Source organism: Nestor notabilis, unplaced genomic scaffold, assembly GCF_000696875.1.
Source record: "Nestor notabilis isolate BGI_N333 unplaced genomic scaffold, ASM69687v1 scaffold7949, whole genome shotgun sequence".
Classification (NCBI taxonomy): domain Eukaryota; kingdom Metazoa; phylum Chordata; class Aves; order Psittaciformes; family Psittacidae; genus Nestor; species Nestor notabilis.
Window position 1 is genome coordinate 66,924 of NW_009945054.1, and position 21,768 is coordinate 88,691.

Below are 21,768 nucleotides of genomic sequence, written 5' to 3' on the forward strand. Positions count from 1 at the left end.
GGGTCAATGCTGAGGGACTCACTGTGACTTGAAGGCAGAGACAGTACTGGATGTGGCATTTCACATGGGAAGCTTGAAAACAAGAATCTGCTGTTCCTGCTGGCCCCCAGCTCAGTCAGTCTGTCTTGTCCTTATTGCCCTTTGTGGAAGGAAACTCTTGGTTCAGTGAAGAGAATTGTAGATATTCTTGAACTTCAAAAAACAAGAGTAATGCAACAGATTGTTGTCTGTCATTTGAAAATGAAATTAAAACTCCATTTCCATTTTAGTTGGATTGTGCTTATGGAACTTAATTCTCTTTCAGACTTTATGAAAACAAAGGAGAAGCAGACTTCAGGGAGTCTCTGCTGCAGCTCTTTAAGTCCATCAATGAGATGATGAGCAGCATCTCTGATCAGACTGTCATAGTGAAGGTACGTACTCTACAGATCTCCATCTTGGCTTTAGGTTAGCATCCTAAACCACAGGTAGGTAGTACATAAGGTGTATGCTTGTGTTTGTGCCCATAAGTATTTTACTTCAACCATGGTTAATACTTAGTGATTCCAGTGAAGGGTTGATGACTAAACAAGTAAGTTTACTTAAATCGCTGCAAGTACCTCACTTTGATTTTTAAAGGAGAACTTAAGTTCCCTTTTAAGGGAGGTTATTTAACTTGTATAACCTTAACATTAAGATATTCTTAAGGCATTATCTTTAAGATGCAGATGACAATGTAGATCCCCATGTTCTTATGCTCTTATGCACTGACAGGCTGAGAGAGCTGGGCTGGGGCAGCCTGGAGAAGAGAAGGCTCCTGAAGGGGACACCTTAGAGCAGCTCCAGTGCCTAAAGGGGCTGCAGGAAACCTGGAGAGGGGCTTTGGACAAGGGATGGAGGGACAGGACAAGGGGAACGGCTTGAACCTGCCAGAGGGGAGATTGAGATGAGCTCTTGGGCAGAAGCTCTTCCCTGTGAGGGTGCTGAGGCGCTGGCACAGGGTGCCCAGAGAAGCTGTGGCTGCCCCATCCCTGGCAGTGTTCAAGGCCAGGTTGGACACAGGGGCTTGGAGCAACCTGCTCTAGTGGAAGGTGTCCCTGCCCGTGGCAGGGGTTGGAGCTGGATGAGCTTGAAGGTCCCTTCCAACACAAACCATTCCAGGATTCTAGAATTCTATGACATCTTGGGTTATTCAGGAACTTGAATGTAGTATCTTAGGCTCTAATACGTATTTTCAATGGAAAATCAGTAATGAGTCAGACTGCAAACTTCACCCCTCACCCCTCTTCTGTTGTCCCTTTAAAACAGTATGTGCTTTTGGTCACATTGACTGGCTTGTGGAGTTGGGCATGTGGTCTCTGACCTCAAGTGAACATGGGTGTTGATGTCGGAGGCTAGAAGCACTGAATAAAAGGACTGGTAGGTTCTGTACCCGGGAGTCTAAGGTCATTGTGTGGGTACCAGTCTCATGTTCTGTTAATGAATCTCTTTCACCATGGAGAAGTACAGAGCCTGTCATACATGTGTTTGATAAGCTGCACCTTGAAGTTTTCCTTGTGGTTCCCAATAGTATTTATAAAAGGATGTAACTTTTGACCTAGCCATGCTGAATCAGTTGGAAGATGGTGATCAGAAAGGGGCTAAGAACTGGGGTTGAATTTAGGGACAGTTTGACAGTATGACTCCTCCTGCTCAGATGTCCAATGGTTGTGTTAGAAGAATATTCTACAGCACCTGGGTGGCAAAGACAAAGAGGGGCAGAGTACTGTATCAGTGCAAGAGGTTCCTCTCGAAGGGAGCAAGGATCAGTAGAGCAGGAGAACACCCAAGTCAAAGACACAGGTCCATTGTAGCTGAGTGCCCGCAGGTCTTAGGCTATCAGCACCATGCTGAGCACACAGCACTAATAGTGGGGATAAAGCTGCTGAGTTTGATTATTTGGTGAGAGACTGAGACTGTAACGTCTGATAACAAAATAGGGGTATTACATGTTTCAGTCCAGCTGTATTTTCATCCTATTGACAAAGCATCTATCCTGAATGGAAATGGCTAAGTTTTAGTGACCTGGAGTTGGAGCTTTACAAATAGGACGTTTTCAGATTACCAGCATTAAATTTAAGGTTTATTTTCCTGGGACAAATTTGTGAGGCCTACTCCAAGAAGGCAGATGAACGCGAAGGCAGATCAACACGAGCTTTTTCCTTACTCAACAGTTTATGCCTTAAAAGAATTAGATTAATACCCCCCAAAATAGACTTGGTTTTCTTCACCCGAGATGTAGGAAAAGACACAAACTTCCTCAGAAAGGCTAGAGAGATGACACTACAGCACTGTCTGTCCTAGTCCATGTGTTGTTTCACATTCAGACAGGAGAGCACATCTGCTGTCTGCATTTGCCTGTGTGAAGTACACTGGGAGATGAGGCATTGACAGATGAGCCAGTGTGGGGTTGTCTGAGAAGTGTGCTTGTGGATGCATTTCAGAAGCCTTGACAACCTTTCATTCATTATTCATTGATTTCATCTTCTTTGGACTCTAATTACTTAGCTCTTAGAACACATAATTGTTAGTATTGGCTTTTTGCAGCTTGTGGAATTGCTTTTATTATGTTCAAATCCCCACTGAAGCACTGCAGCTTTTTCAGGAACTGGAAGTGTGTCCTTCTGTTACAAAGAATAAAATTGTTGAATAGGTGGATGAATGTGGGGTTTTTTTTGAGAGGGAATGAGTAGGGCTTGTGTGCATCTTGACTGACAAAGACGTCGGAGTCCTGGGAGGGTTTCAGTAACTCTGTGAAATGGATGTGACGTTACAGGCTTCATGCAACATCTTTGTCTGTGATCTTCCAGTACCTAAAGGGACCAAGAGGAAATCTTGAGGGAGAACTCGGACCGTGCTAAAATGTGAGCTGTAAGGGAGACAATATAAAACAGGGCATCTTGGGAAGAGTGGGTTAATGCCTGTGTGATGCTCCACTTGAAGCTGGCAGTTGCAGTCTGGGGAGGACACCATGGAGTCGTAACTGACAGCTTTCCAGGGTCACTGGTTCCACGTGCAGTGGCAGCCGAAGAAGCAACAGGGTGTTGGGTGACGATGAGAACAAGGCAGGGCTGTGATTTTGTGGTAGGATCCGCATCTTGCATGTCAGGTGCTGTTCTGGTCTCTGTACCTCAGGAAATGAGGGGATACAGAGGACCAGGATTGGGAACGGTGCATTTCAGTGCTGAGTGCGAGGTCTGTGGAACACTTCTGCACCAAATCCCACAGCACAAGAAATAGGGTGCACTCACTGACATCAGTAGGAGCTTAATTTAAAACTAGTAAAATCATTTCATTCCTGAAGCCTGCTGTTGCAGGGGGTGATGGAGACAGACGGTGGCAGCAAGCCCAGGAAGAGGGTGTGAAGATTTGCAGACAAGTCCATGGGTGTTCTGGAAGGGTGGTGGATATGCAGTCTCTAAAGGATGCTGGGGAGAGAACCAGGAGGGGAATGGGCCACCAAAACCAAATGGCATTTCCAGTGGCCGCTGTTGTACAGTCCTGGGCAATACAAACCATTGGTGTGACACAGTGAGCACTTGTGCTGTTGGCTACTCCGTGGAAGCTGTATAGCAACTAATGAAGACAAGCAGATAAACTTCTAGGTCCCTGTGTTGTGCAGCTAAGATCAGTAGATCTAGCTGTAGCAGTTTAAAGCTTGTTTTAATGTATATATTGGGGAAGCTAAATAAGCATATACAAAGTCAGTCTGTTTGGAGAGATAAGAAGTTGAAAAGACCTACACAGAAAATGAAGGTGCTTCACATTAAAAGAGAGATGCTTAATTCATACATTAGAATATTTCTATTTCTCCTTGTATAAATTATAATCTCTCTTGATAGTTTATCAACAGGAAGCAGAACTGCCACTGGAAAGTTGGTTGGGGAATGTTGGAAACTTTCCTCTTTGGGCTGGTTATCCTGAATTCTGCTTTTCCCCAGCCTATCTGTTAAAAGTAGCCTTCAAGCTGACACTGCACAGGGGAGAATGAATGGCTTTAGTTTTAAGTTCTTAGCAAGAATTGCTCTTTATCTATTCAAATGTTTATGTCCTTGTGGAAGCTGATGGGTTGTTTCTGGCTGTACCTCAAATCTTCAGTTCTGTAATGTTTTTGCATTTAAATTGCCCCTTTTCTGAGTTTTTCAAGGTTTTGGGTACATTTAAAATTAAAATTCCCTCAAAAGAAAACTATGAGAGTTGTACATGGATTTAAGGGCTTAGAGCACAAAAAGAGACTCTGAATTTGTATATTTATAGCTATTCAAAACTTCATGGTATAGGGGAGAATTTATATCTGTAGCGCCTTTGCAAACCTGACTTCAGTTTCAACCTTTAAGGAAGCAAAAGCAAGAATATTGTTCAACCTGGAGAAGAGAAAGTTCAGGGAGACCTTACTGTGGCCTTTCAATACCTAAAAGGGCTCCAGGAAACCTGTAGAGGGGCTTTGGACAAGGGATGTAGGGACAGGACAAGGGGAACGGCTTGAACCTGCCAGAGGGGAGACTGGGATGAGCTCTTGGGCAGAAGCTCTTCCCTGTGAGGGTGCTGAGGCGCTGGCACAGGGTGCCCAGAGAAGCTGTGGCTGCCCCATCCCTGGCAGTGTTCAAGGCCAGGTTGGACACAGGGGCTTGGAGCAACCTGCTCTAGTGGAAGGTGTCCCTGCCCGGGGCAGGGGTTGGAGCTAGAGGAGCTCTAAGCTCCCTTCCAGCGCAAACCAGTCTGTGACTCTATGATTTAATGCAGTGATTCCTAAAATCAAACTGGTACTTGAAAAAAACAATGTGGAAGGTCTCTGCTTCTCAAGCTGTGACTGTCATTCATCATACTAGGGCCTCACCACTCTCACAGTGAAGAACTTCTTCCTTATCTCTGACCTGAACTTCCCCTGTTGAAGTTAAGGTGTGCAGCATTTGGTACGTGCTCATGTTTTTAATGGTTCCAATGGAGTGAGCTATCCTGGTTTTCTTCCTATTTCCTACTAATCTGTGTGTGACAATTACTGCCTTAACCTTTCAGTGTTTAAGCAGGAGCTCAGCTGAAGCCTAACACGATGCTTCAAGTTGAGATAAAAATGCAAATGTTTCCTGGTAATTTATTCTTGCATCTCTTGGAAACAAGGGCAGCTGAGCCAGCTGCATCAGATTGATGAGGACCGTCTGATTTCGGCTGGCTTTGGAGGAGGGAGCTGAATGATTCTCAGCAGGGTTCTTGCAGCATGCTCTAATGTTTGCTGTTACGTGTGACTTTCTGCTGCTGCTCAGGATGACTGGAAAAAGACAAATTCTCTGTGCTTTAAATAGGCTTGATAGAGTAGATGTGTATGTAAACTTACCCCAGAATGTGACCACGGAGCCGGGGTGGAAGGTGATAACACTTTACTAATGCAAATTCTCTTATGTGTCTCTGGTTTTTCAGTAATCCTTGTCACTTTTAACACACAATGCCTATTCCTCAGTATCCATGCTGTGCTTTTTCCTACTCTAATATTAAGCATTTATTCCTAAAGCCACAAAAGAACATTTAAATGAAGACAGGGAAATACATTACAAGCTGCTGAGATACCTAGAAGAAAACAAAGAGACTGCATTAGTCTGCAGAGCTTTTCCAACAGGTTGAATATTTCATAACCATCATGTAAAATGAGTTGGGTAAAAAATGCAACTGTGAACTGAGGCTTCTGTTGTCTCTTAGAAGGTTCGTTACACTGGGAACAAACACAATCTATAGAAGGCCACTTCACTTGTGATCATGCTTGGTACTGTTTTACACTGGGTTTTGGGCTGGAGGCACTGGTGCAGTTGTGATTTGGAACAAATGACTGCTGTAGATGGGGGCAGTTCACAAATTCAGGCATTCCTGGGTATTGGTTCATCCAGCTGCTGACAGGGCTGGATTTGGCTGAATAAGCTTCACAGGATGGCATCAGGATAATGCTTGGGTAAAAGGTTGGCGCTTTGTGTTGAATGACACAAAAGATGAAAATTAACATTAAAATCCTGTTCAAATTGAGTCAGGTAAAACAAATTACTCCTTCATCAAATGAGAGAGTTCAGAAGAATATGCTGTATTTGGCAAGGATTTTATGCCTAATTTTGACACGGGGTGTGCAGTTTGAAACAAATGACTTCAGAAAATGTCACTTTCAAATGAAGGAGTTTTGCTTTTATGTAGTACAAAGAGTGAGCTTAAATCCTAGGCAAACCCTACTATGCTATTTGGAACACATGTCCTTTAATACATCATTTTTCAACCTAATGACAACCTTAAGTTACTGTTGCAGTTTTCTTAAATAACTACTGGAGAGAAGCTTTGGTTACTATTTTTTTGTCATTCCTTGTCAGTATAAACCCAAGAATAGGATAGAAGAACGTTGTGCTGTTGCAAGACTGCTTTGCAGTACCCTGCACTGCTTTGTTTTCATTTGCCAGTGACTTGTTAGTATCTCAGTAGTAGTTTTTGGCTTGTATTGATGAAGAGATTACTCAGCGTTCTCAACGGTGTAATAAACAAAAGTAAGTGAGTAGAATTCCCAGTGTTTGCCTGTTATCCAAACTTGCATCAGAAGTGACTTTAAGCCACTTCAGAAAGCATCCCTATGTTATGTGAGTGTGCTTTCAAACGACAAAGAAGTGTTTGTGAAGACAATTTGTCTTCTACCAAGTGATAGAAGGATGCTGGGGTGCAATCCCCAGCACAAACACCGGCTGGAGGAGGCTGGACGGAGCAGCTCTGAGGAGAAGGACTTGGGGGTGTTAGTGAGAAGCTCCCCATGACCCGGCTTCAGTGTGTACTTGAGCCCAGAACCCCCCCGTGTGCTGGGTGCACCCCCAGAGCGTGAGCAGCTGGGAGCTGGAATTAGTAATGATTGTGCTTGATGATTTTAAAGGTCTTTTCCAACCTGGCTGATTCTGTCATCTTGAAGGTCCCTTCCAACCCAGCCATTGTAGGATTCTATGAATATAGTGCCATATTTTTGGTCCCCTTTTAGTGTAGCTTTGTGTTAATGCACAAGAGTGTTAGTTCAAGTGTGGTACAATTTTTAAGAGTATGTAATTTATGTTACTCCACAAGCTTTCAGATGTACTAAGTGCTACCAGATGTGACACAGTAATGGAGATGCTTGCAAACAGCACTTGCTGAATGCACACACTGCAGCATCACTTTCTGCCTTTGGGACGGATCATATTTAAGATCTGTCTCCAAGCAGCATATGAAATCAGCTGTATTTTAGTAATCTTGCAATGCTTCTTAAACATGTTTCTGAGCATATTCCCTTCTGCATAGATACGTTCTTCATGGCTTGCTTTGGTGTTGGATTGGCAATGTTTAAGCTAGAACCTACATGCCTTTTCAAAAGGTGCACTGGGTGACTTTGGGTGCTGGTGACCAAATGCATGAAGTAATGCTGCTTTTCACAAGTGAAGCCATCTCCAGCAAACAAAGGTTTTCAAAGCAGACTCCATGGGAATACTAGTCTGTCTGTTGTCTTTCCCAAACCTAAAACTATGGAGGGCTTGATGGGAGCTAGGCTTGGAGGAGAGACTTACACCGTGTCCTAGAGATAACTAGGGTTTCCTTCCTAAGTAGCTTAAAGCCACTTCTGATATGAGTGGGGAGGGATTCAGGTTGCTGAGGCCTTGGTGGGAGTCCCAAACCTTGAAACTTGAGGAGCTTACATTTGCCTAAGGACATGAAGAGGAGATGTGGAACTGTCCTTCCGTGTCTTTCTGAGAGGACTGCTAGTAGATGCCTATCTTGGAATCATCATAGTATCCCAGACTGGTTTGTGTTGGAAGGGAGCTTAGAGCTCCTCCAGCTCCAACCCCTGCCCCGGGCAGGGACACCTTCCACTACAGCAGGTTGCTCCAAGCCCCTGTGTCCAACCTGGCCTTGAACACTGCCAGGGATGGGGCAGCCACAGCTTCTCTGGGCACCCTGTGCCAGCGCCTCAGCACCCTTACCTTCATGGAGGAATGAGAATCCTGGGTGCTGTTCTGTAAGGCAGCTCCTCCGCGTAGTTTTAGCACTTAGGGGTTTTGGGGTTCTTTTTTGTTGTTCCAAAAAATAAATGAAGCTTACTCAGTCTTATGAAGCTTACTTAGAGAAATTTCCAGGACCTTTAGGTCTGAAGAATGTGCTATTTTTTCCCTTGGTAGAGCCCGTTCCTTGTCTGTTCTTGTCTCATTAAACCTGACTGGAAATGCACCATTAGGTAGAAAAGAGCTATGGCGGTGAACTGATGTTCAGAGGGACCACCAGGAGAAATAACATGTCTGTTGGGCACGGTCTGATTTATATTTTGCCCTTCTTATCATATCTAGAGGTTTCCTTTTTCCCCAACTGATGTTTTGATGTGGGCCATCACTGAATGTGTTTCTTCAGTGTGAAAATCCCCTGTGTTATCTCACTGCCAGCTCTGAAGAAGTTCAATCATTAGCTGTTCAGTCATTACAAGTACATCAATGAATTTATCTTAAAGGTTGTGAAGGTTGGCTGCTCTGGAGAGGTGGTTGTGATGATTTAAGGAATAAGTTGCAATGATAAAACCTTGGAATTTCGTCCTCTGTATTGGCTGTGCAGAGAGCTGTGGCCATCAATTATTGCTTAATTTATTCTGTTTAAGGCAAAGCTTTGACTTTTCTGGACCTTCTTATTCTCACTTAGTGAGTTTTATTTCTTGGCATGCTTAATTGCTTTATCTTATAGTTTAGAAGGGTATCCTTGAAGCACTACACTCATTGACTTCACAGTTCAATGGGTTGTATTGGCAGCTGGTTCATGTATTAAGTGTCAGTTAATGGTTCTTCTCATATGGATTCTCTTTGGCTGTGGTGTAGTAGCTTTTATCCATAGCTATGATATTAATAAAGGGGAAATAAGACTTACTTGTAAGTGGGTAAGGTTGTGTGTGGTGGGAAGAGGGAGGAGTAAGGGATGAGTTGTATGTGGAGTTAGGTCACAGGCTGACGTGCACTTGTCGTCTGCTGATCCTTGGCTTGCATGTGAATCACATCCCAGGAAAAAGCATCCACTAACATCCCACCAGTCAGTATAACAGTGTGTGTACAAGGAAGTTTTACTCACCAGAAAGGGAAAATACAGCTGTTATTCATCTGCTGCACTGTCTTGTTTCTGCTTTCCCTCCTTTTTATTCAACCCCTTTGCTAGTTGTGTGCTTTGCAATGAGTGACTTTGTAACCTGGTAGGAGCAGTGATAATTTCTCACTTGTTTTCCACAGAGAGAAGCCCCTTAGGGCAGTAAAAGTTTTATTGTAGCCCAGCTCAAAACTATGTGTAATTATTGACTGAGTCAGTTGCCTGATATTTCCAGCTGTGTATGTGATGTGATCACATGGGAATCATTGCAGAAACCTGTTTGATTAAAAATCAAAGCATGAAGGTTCTTCATTATTGTGTTTGCTCTAATGCTGGTTTGAATTTTCAAGTGTCTCAGGCCTCACTGGAACTGTGAAATGAAGATTTTGATTCAGTTTGCCATGTCCTTCTTGCAGAAATGAGAAACCTTTGTCCAGATGGGAAGTAATTGAATTTAACTTCTTTCAGTGGGGGAAAAAATAAACCAGATTGCTTATTTGGTTTTCTGTTCCTGACGTTACATGAAAACATGCGAACGGGTTTTATATCTGCTGAATTTAATATTCCTCACTCCTGTGTTCCAATACCCTGGGAATAACCAGCATTGCAACTGTGCTACTGCTACCAAAAGATCTACCTTCAGCTGTGGCTTCTCACGGAGTAAAACCTACAGTGAGAGCTGTTCAATGACAAGAGTTAATATCGACAAGAGGCTCTTTTAGTAGACCTCTGGATTACACTGAGATTTAATCACGTGGCTGCAGAGCCTACTTGTCTGATGATACTGCCTGTCATATAATGCAGTCAGTTGTGATTGGAAATAGGGAAAACACTTCCACAAATTCCTTTACGTTTTAAGGTATTAAACTTTAATTGCTCAGTCCATAAAGTAGAAGCTAAATTGCTGATAATTGTTGTAACTACAGGCTTTAAATTGATGTTGTAAATAGTTTTACCTGCTAGTACTTGATGTAAGCTGTTAAAGTGTTAATTTTAATGATTGCAGCAGCTCAGTGTGAAATTTGAATTCCAGATATAAAATGCAAGCTCTCTTTTAGTGTGTGTTACTAAACATTTATTGCTACACACATTTGAATGATAAGCAAATAAAAACCCAGCAATGACTCTGGTTTATAACTGGTCATTAGAGTCCTCATCCATCAGAACACATAAGCCTGTATATAAAGGGACTATTTGCATAAATACAGTTATGGGCTTGATTTCTGAGCATGGAACTAGTCCTTTAAGCCTACGTGGAGATGTTGGATGATGGAGCTTGGCAGTTTAAATGGTCTATGAATAAAAACTGGGACACTCTTGAAATCTGCATCTAACCTCTTGACGTGTTTGGGGGGTTTTGCTTTTGTCAAAAGTGATTAGCAAGTGTTGGCAAGCTTCCCACGCTGGCTACTTGAGGTTACCCTTGTGGCTGTAATCAAACAATTGACCTCTTGTTCAAGGAGGGTGGAATTTGATTGAAAATGACCAGGGTTGAGGCAGAAAAGTGTAGTTTTCTGTGGTTTGAACATACCGACGAGGCAATGCTCCTTGAGTCTGTGTCCCTGTGGCTCTTCCTATTTTAACAACTACTGCTAAATACGAGCTAGTAAGAGTAAGATTAAGACCAAAGACTTCTGCCTTAATGTTTCTTAGGTAGAACACTTGCTCATCTACTGCTGGAGTGAGGCCAGAGGAGGCCCCGGAGCTGCTGCGAGGGCTGGAGCAGCTCTGCTCTGGAGCCAGGCTGAGAGAGCTGGGCTGGGGCAGCTGGAGAAGAGAAGGCTCCTGAAGGGGACACCTCAGAGCAGCTCCAGTGCCTAAAGGGGCTCCAGGAGACCTGGAGAGGGGCTTGGGACGAGGGATGTAGGGACAGGGCAAGGGGAATGGCTTGAACCTGCCAGAGGGGAGATTGAGATGAGCTCTGAGGCAGAAGCTCTTCCCTGTGAGGGTGCTGAGGCGCTGGCACAGGGTGCCCAGAGAAGCTGTGGCTGCCCCATCCCTGGCAGTGTTCAAGGCCAGGTTGGACACAGGGGCTTGGAGCAACCTGCTCTAGTGGAAGGTGTCCCTGCCCATGGCAGGGGTTGGAGCTGGAGGAACCAGGCTGGGATTCTGTGGTTGTGTACCAATAAACCAGAAGGTTTCTATAACGTTATAAGGAGTGGATCTTATAAGTCTCTATTTTCAGTCTATGTTGTCAGTTTTGCTAGCTTACTCATCTTTCATGCCTTTTTCTTCTTTTGAATCTGTTAAATCATGAAGTTCCGTATTGACTAAGTTTCAGTTCAGGTAACTTACCCCAGAAGAATCTGCCAAGAGCAGGGCACAGGGGTTCAGCTGAAGCTGTGAATAGTGAAGCCAGAACAACCTGCTCTTGTGTGATTTTCTTTGTGCAGTTTTTATATCATCTTTAAAGACATGAATCTCAATCTTGTTTGTTTGTTTGTTGTTTTTCTTAGGGGGCAGCACTTAAATACTTGCCAGCTATTGTCAATGATGTGAAATTAGTATTTGATGCAAAAGAACTGAGGTGAGTACAGTTAATGAAATGTGGAGTGTGAACTTGGTGTACATCTTTAGTTTGCATGCATATATATATACACACAGTAATAGAAACATATACGGGGCAATGAAATATGATCACCTGAGGTGCTTTATCACTTTGGTTTTTTACCTTTCTTCCCTTGCAAATATTTGTAGGGCTACACAAATAGCTTGTTTTTAAGTGACATGTAGTGCATCACAGTTTGACAAATGTCCTGGCAAACTTTGCAGTCCTGTTGACTACAGTCATGTCATGAGGTAGTGAGAATTATCCATCAGGCAGCTGACAGCAAAACTTGATGCTTCACTCTTTCAAGTATAAATCAAATGTAAAGAAGAACTCTGTTCAGTGAATCCTATTGCTGGGTTGACATTTCGGTAGCTCATCAACACAGGAATGTTGTTAGTAAATAGAGAAAGGGTAAGAGGGAGACATTAGAACAAAGAAACAATAGAGAAACCAAATCAAAACTAGTATTTCAGGAGAACTTTTAACTTAAAGGTAAAAAAAACCCAATTTCTCCTTCCCAGGGCAATTACAAGGTGATTAAGTTAACCCCCCCTTTTTTACCTAATTTGATTGCACAAACCCTTCTATACGTTGTCTGCTTTTATTTCTGTGTTCTGAGGTATCAAAATGAGCAAAAGAAGGATGAAGTAGAAATAAAACAGACAAGTATAGTCCTAGTCTAACATTCCAGTGGGCTGAGGAACCTGGCATTTAGCTTTTCCTTGCCTGTGCTGTGGAGTTCTTTACATGTACACTGCTGCTTCCTGTGGCCCTAGGGAGAACATCTTTACTGTGGAGTTTCTGGATTCAATCATAACCTTCATATGCGATAGCAAAAGTACTGGGAAAAGACACCAAATGAGAATTACCACGTTTGGCCTGTTCCAGCTCAAGCAGTACAGTTTTACTGACACTTAAATTGAGACTGAATAGTACTTAGAAGTGAAGTCTTAATGGGAGAAACAAAAGCCCCATGATTTTAGGAAGTGCTGCAAAATTATTGATGAATCTTTTGTTATCTGAGTGTTCAGCTGATGGGTGTGACGGTACCTTATGATCCTAAACTGTGCATGGTTCTTATTGGAAGCATAGAATGTGAATTATCTCTTTGTATTTTTGGCTTATATGGTCATGTATTGTTCCATTAGTGGTATGTAAGGATTGAAGTAAAGGGGTAACAGCACAGAGAAATGAAGATTAAAATCTAAAACCTTGAATGAAACATGGGAGAAGACTCTAAAGATGAGATAAAAGGGAGAGGACAAAAGAAGGGCACAAAAAACTAAAGGGCCTGTAGGGACAGGACAAGGGGAATGGCTTGAACCTGCCAGAGGGGAGACTGAGATGAGCTCTGAGGCAGAAGCTCTTCCCTGTGAGGGTGCTGAGGCGCTGGCACAGGGTGCCCAGAGAAGCTGTGGCTGCCCCATCCCTGGCAGTGTTCAAGGGCAGGTTGGACACAGGGGCTTGGAGCAACCTGCTCTAGTGGAAGGTGTCCCTGTCCGTGGCAGGGGTTGGAGCTGGATGAGCTTTAAGGTCCCTTCCAACACAAACCAGACCGGGATTCTATTATTGCAGGCGATTCGTGTTGCACTGAAATCCCTGTCTAACTCTTTTACAGCTGGAAAAAAGAGCTTGCTTGTCCCAGAAGTATGTAGCTGTTTATCTTGTTCTGTGCTACTGGATGGTTTTTATGTATTTTGTAGAGATGAATATATTTGTGCTTGTCCCTTTGTTCATAGCAAGCTCTTCACTGAATTCATCCTCAATGTTCCCGTGAGCCGGCTCACAATCCAGAAGCTGTACTGCCTGATAGAAATAGTTCACAGCGATCTCTTCACGCAGCACGGTAAGAAGGACCTTTGCAACCATGAAACTGGCACATTATTCATTGGCTCCAGACATCTGCTAGTGCACATTTGTCCTTGCTGCTGAACATGGTGGAGGTTGGACCCAATTAAGGTTCTTCCGTTAGAAAAACAAGAAGATTTAAAATACACGAGAAAATGTTAATTGGTGCTTAATGTAGGTCGTAAATCATAAAGAAGTGAGATGTTGGCACAGGGTGCCCAGAGGAGCTGTGGCTGCCCCATCCCTGGCAGTGTTCAAGGCCAGGTTGGACACAGGGGCTTGGAGCAACCTGCTCTAGTGGAAGGTGTCCCTGCCCGTGGCAGGGTTTGGAGCCGGATGAACTTTAAGGTCCCTTCCAACACAAACTATTTGGGGGTTCTAAGAAAGCAAATACTTGTCATTTTGAATTTAAAGGGCACTGAGCATCCCATGTTATTGGCATGTGTTTTAACTTTGATATATTTTACCAAAAGGGAGGAAAGGGGCAATGGTTCAGTGATAAGGGAAATGCGAAAGGATTCTTCTGTCAGATCACAAATGATGGGACCACAGGATGCAAAGTGCTGATGAAACTAACTTTTCTGGTTCCAAAGCAAAAAATGTTCTTGGTGGGCTGGCTTTGTACTGGCACGTCTTAGACCAGGGAATCATAGAATCAGCTAGGTTGGAAAAGACCTTTAAGATCGTGAAGTCCAACCATTACCCTAGGACCACCAAGACCACCACTAAACCATGTCACCGAGGGCCTCATCGACACGGTTTTCTCACCACAGCTGTGTAACTTCTATGGGATCTAATAAGTTCTGTTTTCTTCTTGGCAAACAAGTATGAAGCCAGCACAATCTGCTGCAACCTGTTATGCTCCTTCTTTTCCCACAAGTGAAATTTCATTGCAGTTCAGCAGCACTAGTAGAAAGTGGGATATGGCGTGGGGCTGGTATTGACCACTGTGGAATGAAATACTGTTGTTCTCCCCACTTCTTTCCACTTGAAGTTTCCCTTTTGATTTTGCACAAGTAGCAATGAAGAATGATGTTCAAAGAACTGAGCTTTACAGTTTGGCACTTTTTATTTAGACTGGATTTCCAGTAGGGTTATTCTGTAAGTTTGTGATTTATAACAGGTACATGTGAAATTAGTGGGTGTGCATGATATATGTTACATGCATGTTTAAACCTCAAACTTTGGGTGAAAAAAGTCTAATGAGAATTAAGACTGGAAGATGAAAGATCCTGGTGACTCTGAATCTTTCTGGAAAGAGAGAAAGCTTTTCCATAATGAAGCCTTTGGTACAATTATAGTCCCATTTGAACAACAACGTGTAACGAGGTTGTAAATTTACTTCCTGTAGTTACGGATGGTGATGAAGTAAAGAATGAACCTCTGAAAAACAGAGTCTACCAGTCACATCACCATGTACTGCACCAGCAAGTCCAAATGCACTTCACCTTGATCTTCACTTTTGAGATCTTCTGTTGAAACTCTTCAGCCCTGATGAGCCACATCATAGCATCATAGAATAGGTGTAGGGTTTATTGTCAATAGCAGGGCTTGCAAGAATAAAAAGGAGGAATGCAGATGGAGTTGCTGGTGTTTGGGCTTGGTAAAATCATTATAGTCTCTCCGAGCATTTTAATCTTTGCTCTTTCAGATACATACATCAATGTTACTCCTCTCCTTCATTCTCAGCTCACTGTCTGTGTAGTAATTTTTTCCTTCTCCTGGCTGCTTTTAGATTGCAAGGTCTTTGGGGCAGAAGTCAGTAATATTATCTATTATACTTGGCTTTCTTGGATAGGAGCTAACTCAAATAAAAGAAGACATTCTGGCTATAAAAAGCCCTCCTAAGGAAGGCTGTAGGGGCACATTGTGCAATTACTATATTAATCTTTGACTTCCCTTAGTCAAACAATTTCGTTTTCAGAGGTGAAAGGAGGAATCGTGTGTGGCTGGTCTGGTTTTTAAACCTACTTCTCTACCTCAGCCACTTGGGTTGCAGCAAAAGGTATAGTCCCACATTACTGAGCTCCTGAGAAATGTAAATGACTCTGTTTTAATGGCAGGGTCGTTAATCTGAACTCAGCCCAGTTTTCTTGACTGAACAGTGCTGCTTAATGGCTTTTGGATCTTATCAGGAGGCTCCTAACCAGGGGTTTTCATGTCACAGGCTGTTAAGGGTGTCTTAAATCTAATGTGCTTCAGTGGAGATTCAGGGCACGTTTAGGTGTCTCCTTTTCTGTGTGTGACAATAAACAAAGCATCATCTTAAAAGCTTCTCTTGCCACTCGTAATTCTCTATAAAGCCTGTGTTGGGAGAACCAGTTGTGCTGGGAACCTTCCATAAACACTGGAATTCACTTGAAAATAAACTAAACAGCCTTTGATAAATGTAGGTATATTTTTCTTCCCTTTGCTCTGTGGGTTTGAGTTCTTATTACTCCAGTGTGGTTCAGCTCCCTCTTCCTCCTCCTCCTCCTCATTGATTCAATAACTTTCATCTGATAGGCAATGCTTTCACAGAAGAATCCCACTAATCCTGTATCACATTGCAGAAATGAGATTTTTCTTTCCTAAAAGCAATATACAGGACAGGGTTGTGGAACTGATGGAAAGCTGTAAAGCACATAGAAAATCAAACAGCATTTCATCAGTGTAGTCCTCTTGGAGAAACATGCTCTAATTGTGAGCTTTGAGAGGTGAAGGAAGATTGATTGGAGTCTCCAGAGGAATTAAAATTCAATATATATAAGTTTGTGAAGCTTTAAGGATTTTGGGATGAGATGGGTGTGAAATAGTTTGCTAAAGCATTGTGCTTGAAGAATGATGCGGAGTGATGGATGGTTCCAAGGACTTTATGGAATCTGAGTTTGGGACCTGGGATGAGAATGTAGGAAGGTGGTGTGGCTTGTATGCCTTTTAAAAAGGCTCTAAAGTATAGTTTTAAAATGTGTTCTCTTATTTTCTGGTTGTGTCATGTGCAATTTGTAGGTTTCCTTCTGAAATTAAAGGTAACTTTTCATGGAATGGGAAGAGCTTGGAGCAACCTGCTCTAGTGGAAGGTGTCCCTGCCCTGGCAGGGCTTGGAACTGGATGAGCTTTAAGGTCCCTTCCAGCTCGAACTATTCCATGATTCTTGGCTACTGCCCAGGTAGTGATATCAGCAGGATAAAGGATGGTTATGAACAGGGAGATGTGTAGTCTGTGCTTTGGAGAAGTTCATTTGATTCTGTCCCACTCCCTGATTTTGGTAGAGAAGAAAATTCTCATGCGATCAACTGGGTTGGAAAAGACCTTTAAGATCATCAGAAGCCCTTTACATAGGGGCTGGATGCTTCCATAGAGTCATTGAAACACCCCAGTGTTCTCTGTGCTACCTGGGGTGCAGCTTTTTGCATGCACTAAAGCATTTTGAATTGCCAGTGATTAACACCCTCAAACAGCAGGTTATTTGGTTTTGAGACTTGAATAGAGCCTTAAATGTATTGGTTTAGAAAATACGCTTTTTGTTCAATGAGGATATAAGCATATGAAGATGCTCTTACATATGGCATATGTAATATTGTACATATGTATCTTTATAAACAATGTAAATATGAATATAAAATAATGTGACAATAACTATATTACGGCCATATATAGTGTTAAGGAACACTTATTCCCCTACCACAATAATTTACATTCATCTGATACAGTGCAGACACAGTTCTTTTCGGGAGGCTTTTGCTTGAGTCCAACCCTGCAGCTCTTCTCCCTTTCATGTCCCTCTCCCTTTCAAAACCCACCCACTTCAAACCCCAAAATAAAGGCAGCATTTCTTTAGATTAGCACCTGAAGTGATTGTGTTGTAAAAGCCTCTTATAAGAATATGTCTAAATATAAGTATGAATTTATAAATGCATGTGGAACAGTTTATAATAACCTGATGCATGTTGTCAGCTCTCAATGTGTAATTACTTACGGTTGGTGGTTGTGTCTCATCCTTATAAACGTCACAATCTTGGGTTTGTGTAAATAGTGATTTGTCTGATTTGTTTTGTCCCACGGAGTTGTTTGTGTTCTCTGTTGCTTTGCTTTACAAATGACTTGGAGCTAATTACCAAGTGAGCCGTGTAGCTGCTGTACTCTTAGTTAGGAAATCCAGTGATTTCTCCATTAGGAAATTGTCAGTCTATTAAGTGTGAGTAGACAGCATATAGCATTTATAAGAGATCTTATCATAGAATCATAGAATGGTTTGGGTTGGAAAGGACCGTAATAATCTTAAAATAATCTTAAGGACCTTTCCAACCCAAACCATTCTGTGATCATCTAGTTCCAACTCTCTGCTATGGGCATTGATGCCTCACCCTAGACCATGTTGCCCAAGGCTCTGTCCAACCTGGCCTTGAACACTGCCAGGGATGGGGCAGCCACAGCTTCTCTGGGCACCCTGTGCCAGCGCCTCAGCACCCTCACAGGGAACAGCTTCTGCCTAAGATCTAACCTGAGCTTCCCCTGTTTCAGTTTGAACCCATCACCCCTTGTCCTGTCGCTCCAGTCCCTGATGAAGTGTCCCTCTCCAGCATCCTTGTAGCCCCCTTCATTGTTGTATTATGACTTAAAATGACAATCTTTGTCCCCTTGCTGTGTAGTGGAAGCAAGGTTACTAAGCACAGGTTGTATTTTCCTGGCTACATTAACTAAATGAGCCATAAAATGAAGAAATGTGTTTGCCAGTGTCCCTCCAAATGAAATGTTTTTAAATTGACAAAAATGTATTGCATGTGTTTAGCTTCAGCAGAGTTGTGGTGCCAGTGTTTCGTTTGAAGTCTTTGCTCAGATGCTCCGAGGTTGCTAATGTCTCCTGAGCATCCTTTTATAGAGATTAATATTTTATTCTTGCTGCACATTCCTGTGACATTAATCACTGGGGGTTGGACTTGAGCAGTAGAGAACAGATGTCAAATTACTGCTGTCTGTAATCATTGTGCATCATCCTCGTGAGCTATCACAGAGCTGGCTTTAGAGCCAGAGACTAATGTTATAGACTATAGATTTATCAAGGCTGCCCATTAATCAGGGCCAGGAAGGGTTTGTGACAGGCAGGCTGAGGAAGGTTAAACTTTCCTCTTTTGTATATCTAAGTAATCAAGATACGATGCACTTAAAATGTGATCTTATAGAGCAGTTTGTGTTGGAAGGGACCTTAAAGCTCCTCCAGCTCCAACCCCTGCCACGGGCAGGGACACCTTCCACTAGAGCAGGTTGCTCCAAGCCCTGTCTCTACACTGAGGAAACGAACTCTTCAAAGAACTTTCTTTAAATGAGAGCTCACTTGTGCGTTGTACTTATGTGACTCACTTAAGCCTGATGAGAGTTTCTCTCGAGCTACTAGAGGTTGGGTGTACTTGTACAGTGTCAGTTCTAATCTATGTGCGTGCTTACAAGGCAGAATGAGGATGAGTCTGTTTCAGTTCCTCTCTGGCACCTTGTTGAGGTGGAGTGCGTTCTGTTCTGCGTTATAGCACGGGGTTTTGTTGCTGTTTTTTGGTCAGTGAGTTACTTTTCCCCACTGTGCAGTTTGTGGGAGCAGGATTTCCAGCCTTTGTGCTGTGTGTCTTGCCCTAGGGATGAGTTCAGGGAGCTGCTCCTCCTGTAACTCTTCCCTGCGCTGTAGGAGGCTGATGGCTGTGATCACCAATGACCTGAGAGTCACAGAATCCCAGACTGGTTTGTTCTTAGAAGGGACCTTAAAGCTCCTCCAGCTCCAACCCCTGCCATGGGCAGGGACACCTCCCACTGGAGCAGGTTGCTCCAAGCCCCATCCAGCACTGGGGCAGATGGAAGGGTGGTTCCTATCCAGACATTCCTAACCTCATGACTCCATTTTCACTTGCTTGTAGCTTTGCAGGTTTTTATGCTTTTGGTTGAAATTAAAGTGACTGGAAATCTGGAAATTACCATCTTTTCCCAGATTTTCTAATCTTGTGTAAGTGCTGAAGCAGCTTGGCTATTTAGGCAGCGCTATGAAGTTATTTAAAGCTGTGTATGTAACCTTATGTTTTGTGTGCAGACTGCAGGGAAATCTTGCTGCCAACAATGACAGATCAGCTGAAGTATCACTTGGAAAGACAAGAAGATTTGGAGGCTTGTTGCCAGTTGCTGAGTAACATCCTGGAAGTGCTGTACAAGAAGGATGTGGTGAGTATCGTGCAGTTCTGTGATGATTTAACACTTAAAAGAAGTGAATCTTAGTAGAATGAATTACACAGGTAACTCCTGATGGCTTAGATGTTCTTTTATTGTGTTTTCCCTTAACCAGTGACTTCTAAGTCATCTTTTTAGGTATCCAGTGATGGGGATGTGTTGTGTGACATCTCGGGATGGTTCATACTGCTTGAGGCACATCCAGTGCAGCGCTGTTACCCAATAACACTTTTGCAGATATTGGATAGATAGTAAATGGATATTCTTAGGAGTTTAACCTTTCATTTTCCTGGTATCTAGCCTTTGATAGTTGAGCATAATCCGGTGATAAGATGTGGGTTATTACACGCATCCAGGGCAAGAAGGACAGTGGTTCCTCAGGATGTTTGTTTCATCAAGAAGCAATGCAAAGCCACTGTTTGCTTTAGATAATTATCCTGGAAAGCACAAATGTTGGGTATAGAATTGTTTCCCTTTTCCCTCTCGTGGACCCCTTTTGAAGTCGTCTCCTTCAGACTAATGAGAACTATGAAGAAGTCTGTTTATAAAGGAAAAGTTTGGGAGCAAAGCTCATCTGTTTCTTTGTCCTTGTCATGTGTGTTTGGTTTCAGTTCCCGTAGGCATCAATCTGCACACGCTTTTCAGAACTCATTCTTAAAAGCTGGTTGCACTAAATATTTCATTTCCAACTCTTTTAAAGTGGCACATTACTTCTAATACACAAATATGAATTGGAAACAATTGACTGAAAGTGCAGTTCCTCAACCAAAGTGTTGTGCTTTGCTTTTCTGTTTCTTTTAATTGAGCTGCTGCAGAACAGCCCCTGGATGTGGTAATGCCTCTGGGCTTTGAATGGTGGAAAAATGACTTGGGAAGATAAAATGATTAGGTAACTAAATGCCATAAGCTTTATATTTCCAGGGACTTGCTTTTCATTGAAATAACTAACGCTACATGTTAATTTACCAGTAACATGTATTAATAAAACAGACTTTGTGTGGCGTTTGTTAAAATGGGAGACTTAATTTTCTGCTTTTGATCGACTTATTTAACTTTCACAAGACGTTTAAAGGCAGGCAGAAGCAGTTCAGCTGTATTGGTGTCTGTTGTATCTAGTTACCACTAATTTATTCTTCTTCCTTAGGGACCAACGCAACGACATGTCCAGATAATCATGGAGAAGCTACTGAGGACAGTAAACAGAACAGTCATTTCCATGGGACGTGATTCCGAGCTCATTGTAAGTGTCTCTTGATGTAAACTTAAATACCTCTGTCACATCTTTTGGAACCTGACTGTAATAGGATTTCAATCCCAGGTGACCCAAAGCAATCAAAACCTTCTGTAGCTGTCTTTGTGTTCAGTAAGCTGTGAAACTGGCTTCTGATTTTTTTTGGTGGTTTACACAGGGGGAGAAAGAAACACAAATCTGAGTGGCCAAGTGATGAGCCAGATTCCAGATGTCTGTGTTAACCAAAATGATGTATTATCTGTAATTAGCCAGCTGAAAAGTGTACAAATGAGACTTGTGGGTTTGTTAGTACGTTAGCAATCATTTGACCCTACAAGGATTTACCTGCCTGTTTGGACTACAACTGAGGACACCAAGATAGTGGTTATATTTGAGTGAATGAAGTATGAAGCCCCAGATTCTTATGTTTTGAAAACCTAGAGGAAGGACTGGTCCAGTAGTTGCAAGTTGTCATGTTCCACTTCAGTGGAAGTGCACGTTTAAAGCCTGGCATTTGAATTTAAGTGTATCACTACTATTGGCTTAAATAATGAAAATTAGCAGGGCCTATTGATATCTAAACCAGGGATAGATCTTAATGTGGTTTTGGAGGCTTACTGTGTGTTTGCCTTTACCTTGTATTCTTCCGTATGTGTCTGCATCTGGCAACTGGTCCATAGGGAACTGGTCAAAGTGGACCAGGTTTCTCACCTGTCTGTGTAGTCATCCTTCTGGTCTACATTAAGTTGGTTCATTTTGGTCAGATACAGTGATTTCTTTCTTGTTTGTTAGATGTATCTGAGTCCATTCTCACTTCCTTTTTTTCATCTCCCATTTC

General features: G+C 42.6%; 1 protein-coding gene across 1 annotated transcript in view; it reads left to right on the forward strand.

Moving 5' to 3' along the window:
• Positions 1-21,115, forward strand: part of LOC104412106 (dedicator of cytokinesis protein 1-like) — an 85,321-nt gene extending 64,206 nt beyond the window's left edge. Inside the window, exons 23-27 of the mRNA XM_010022710.1 lie at positions 305-413; positions 11,571-11,641; positions 13,405-13,511; positions 19,566-19,693; positions 20,844-21,115. Of these exons, the coding sequence (XP_010021012.1) occupies positions 305-413; positions 11,571-11,641; positions 13,405-13,511; positions 19,566-19,693; positions 20,844-20,954 (526 nt within the window). The 3' untranslated portion in view covers positions 20,955-21,115. The remainder of the gene's footprint in view (positions 1-304; positions 414-11,570; positions 11,642-13,404; positions 13,512-19,565; positions 19,694-20,843) is intronic.
• The last annotated feature ends 653 nt before the right edge of the window (positions 21,116-21,768 follow it).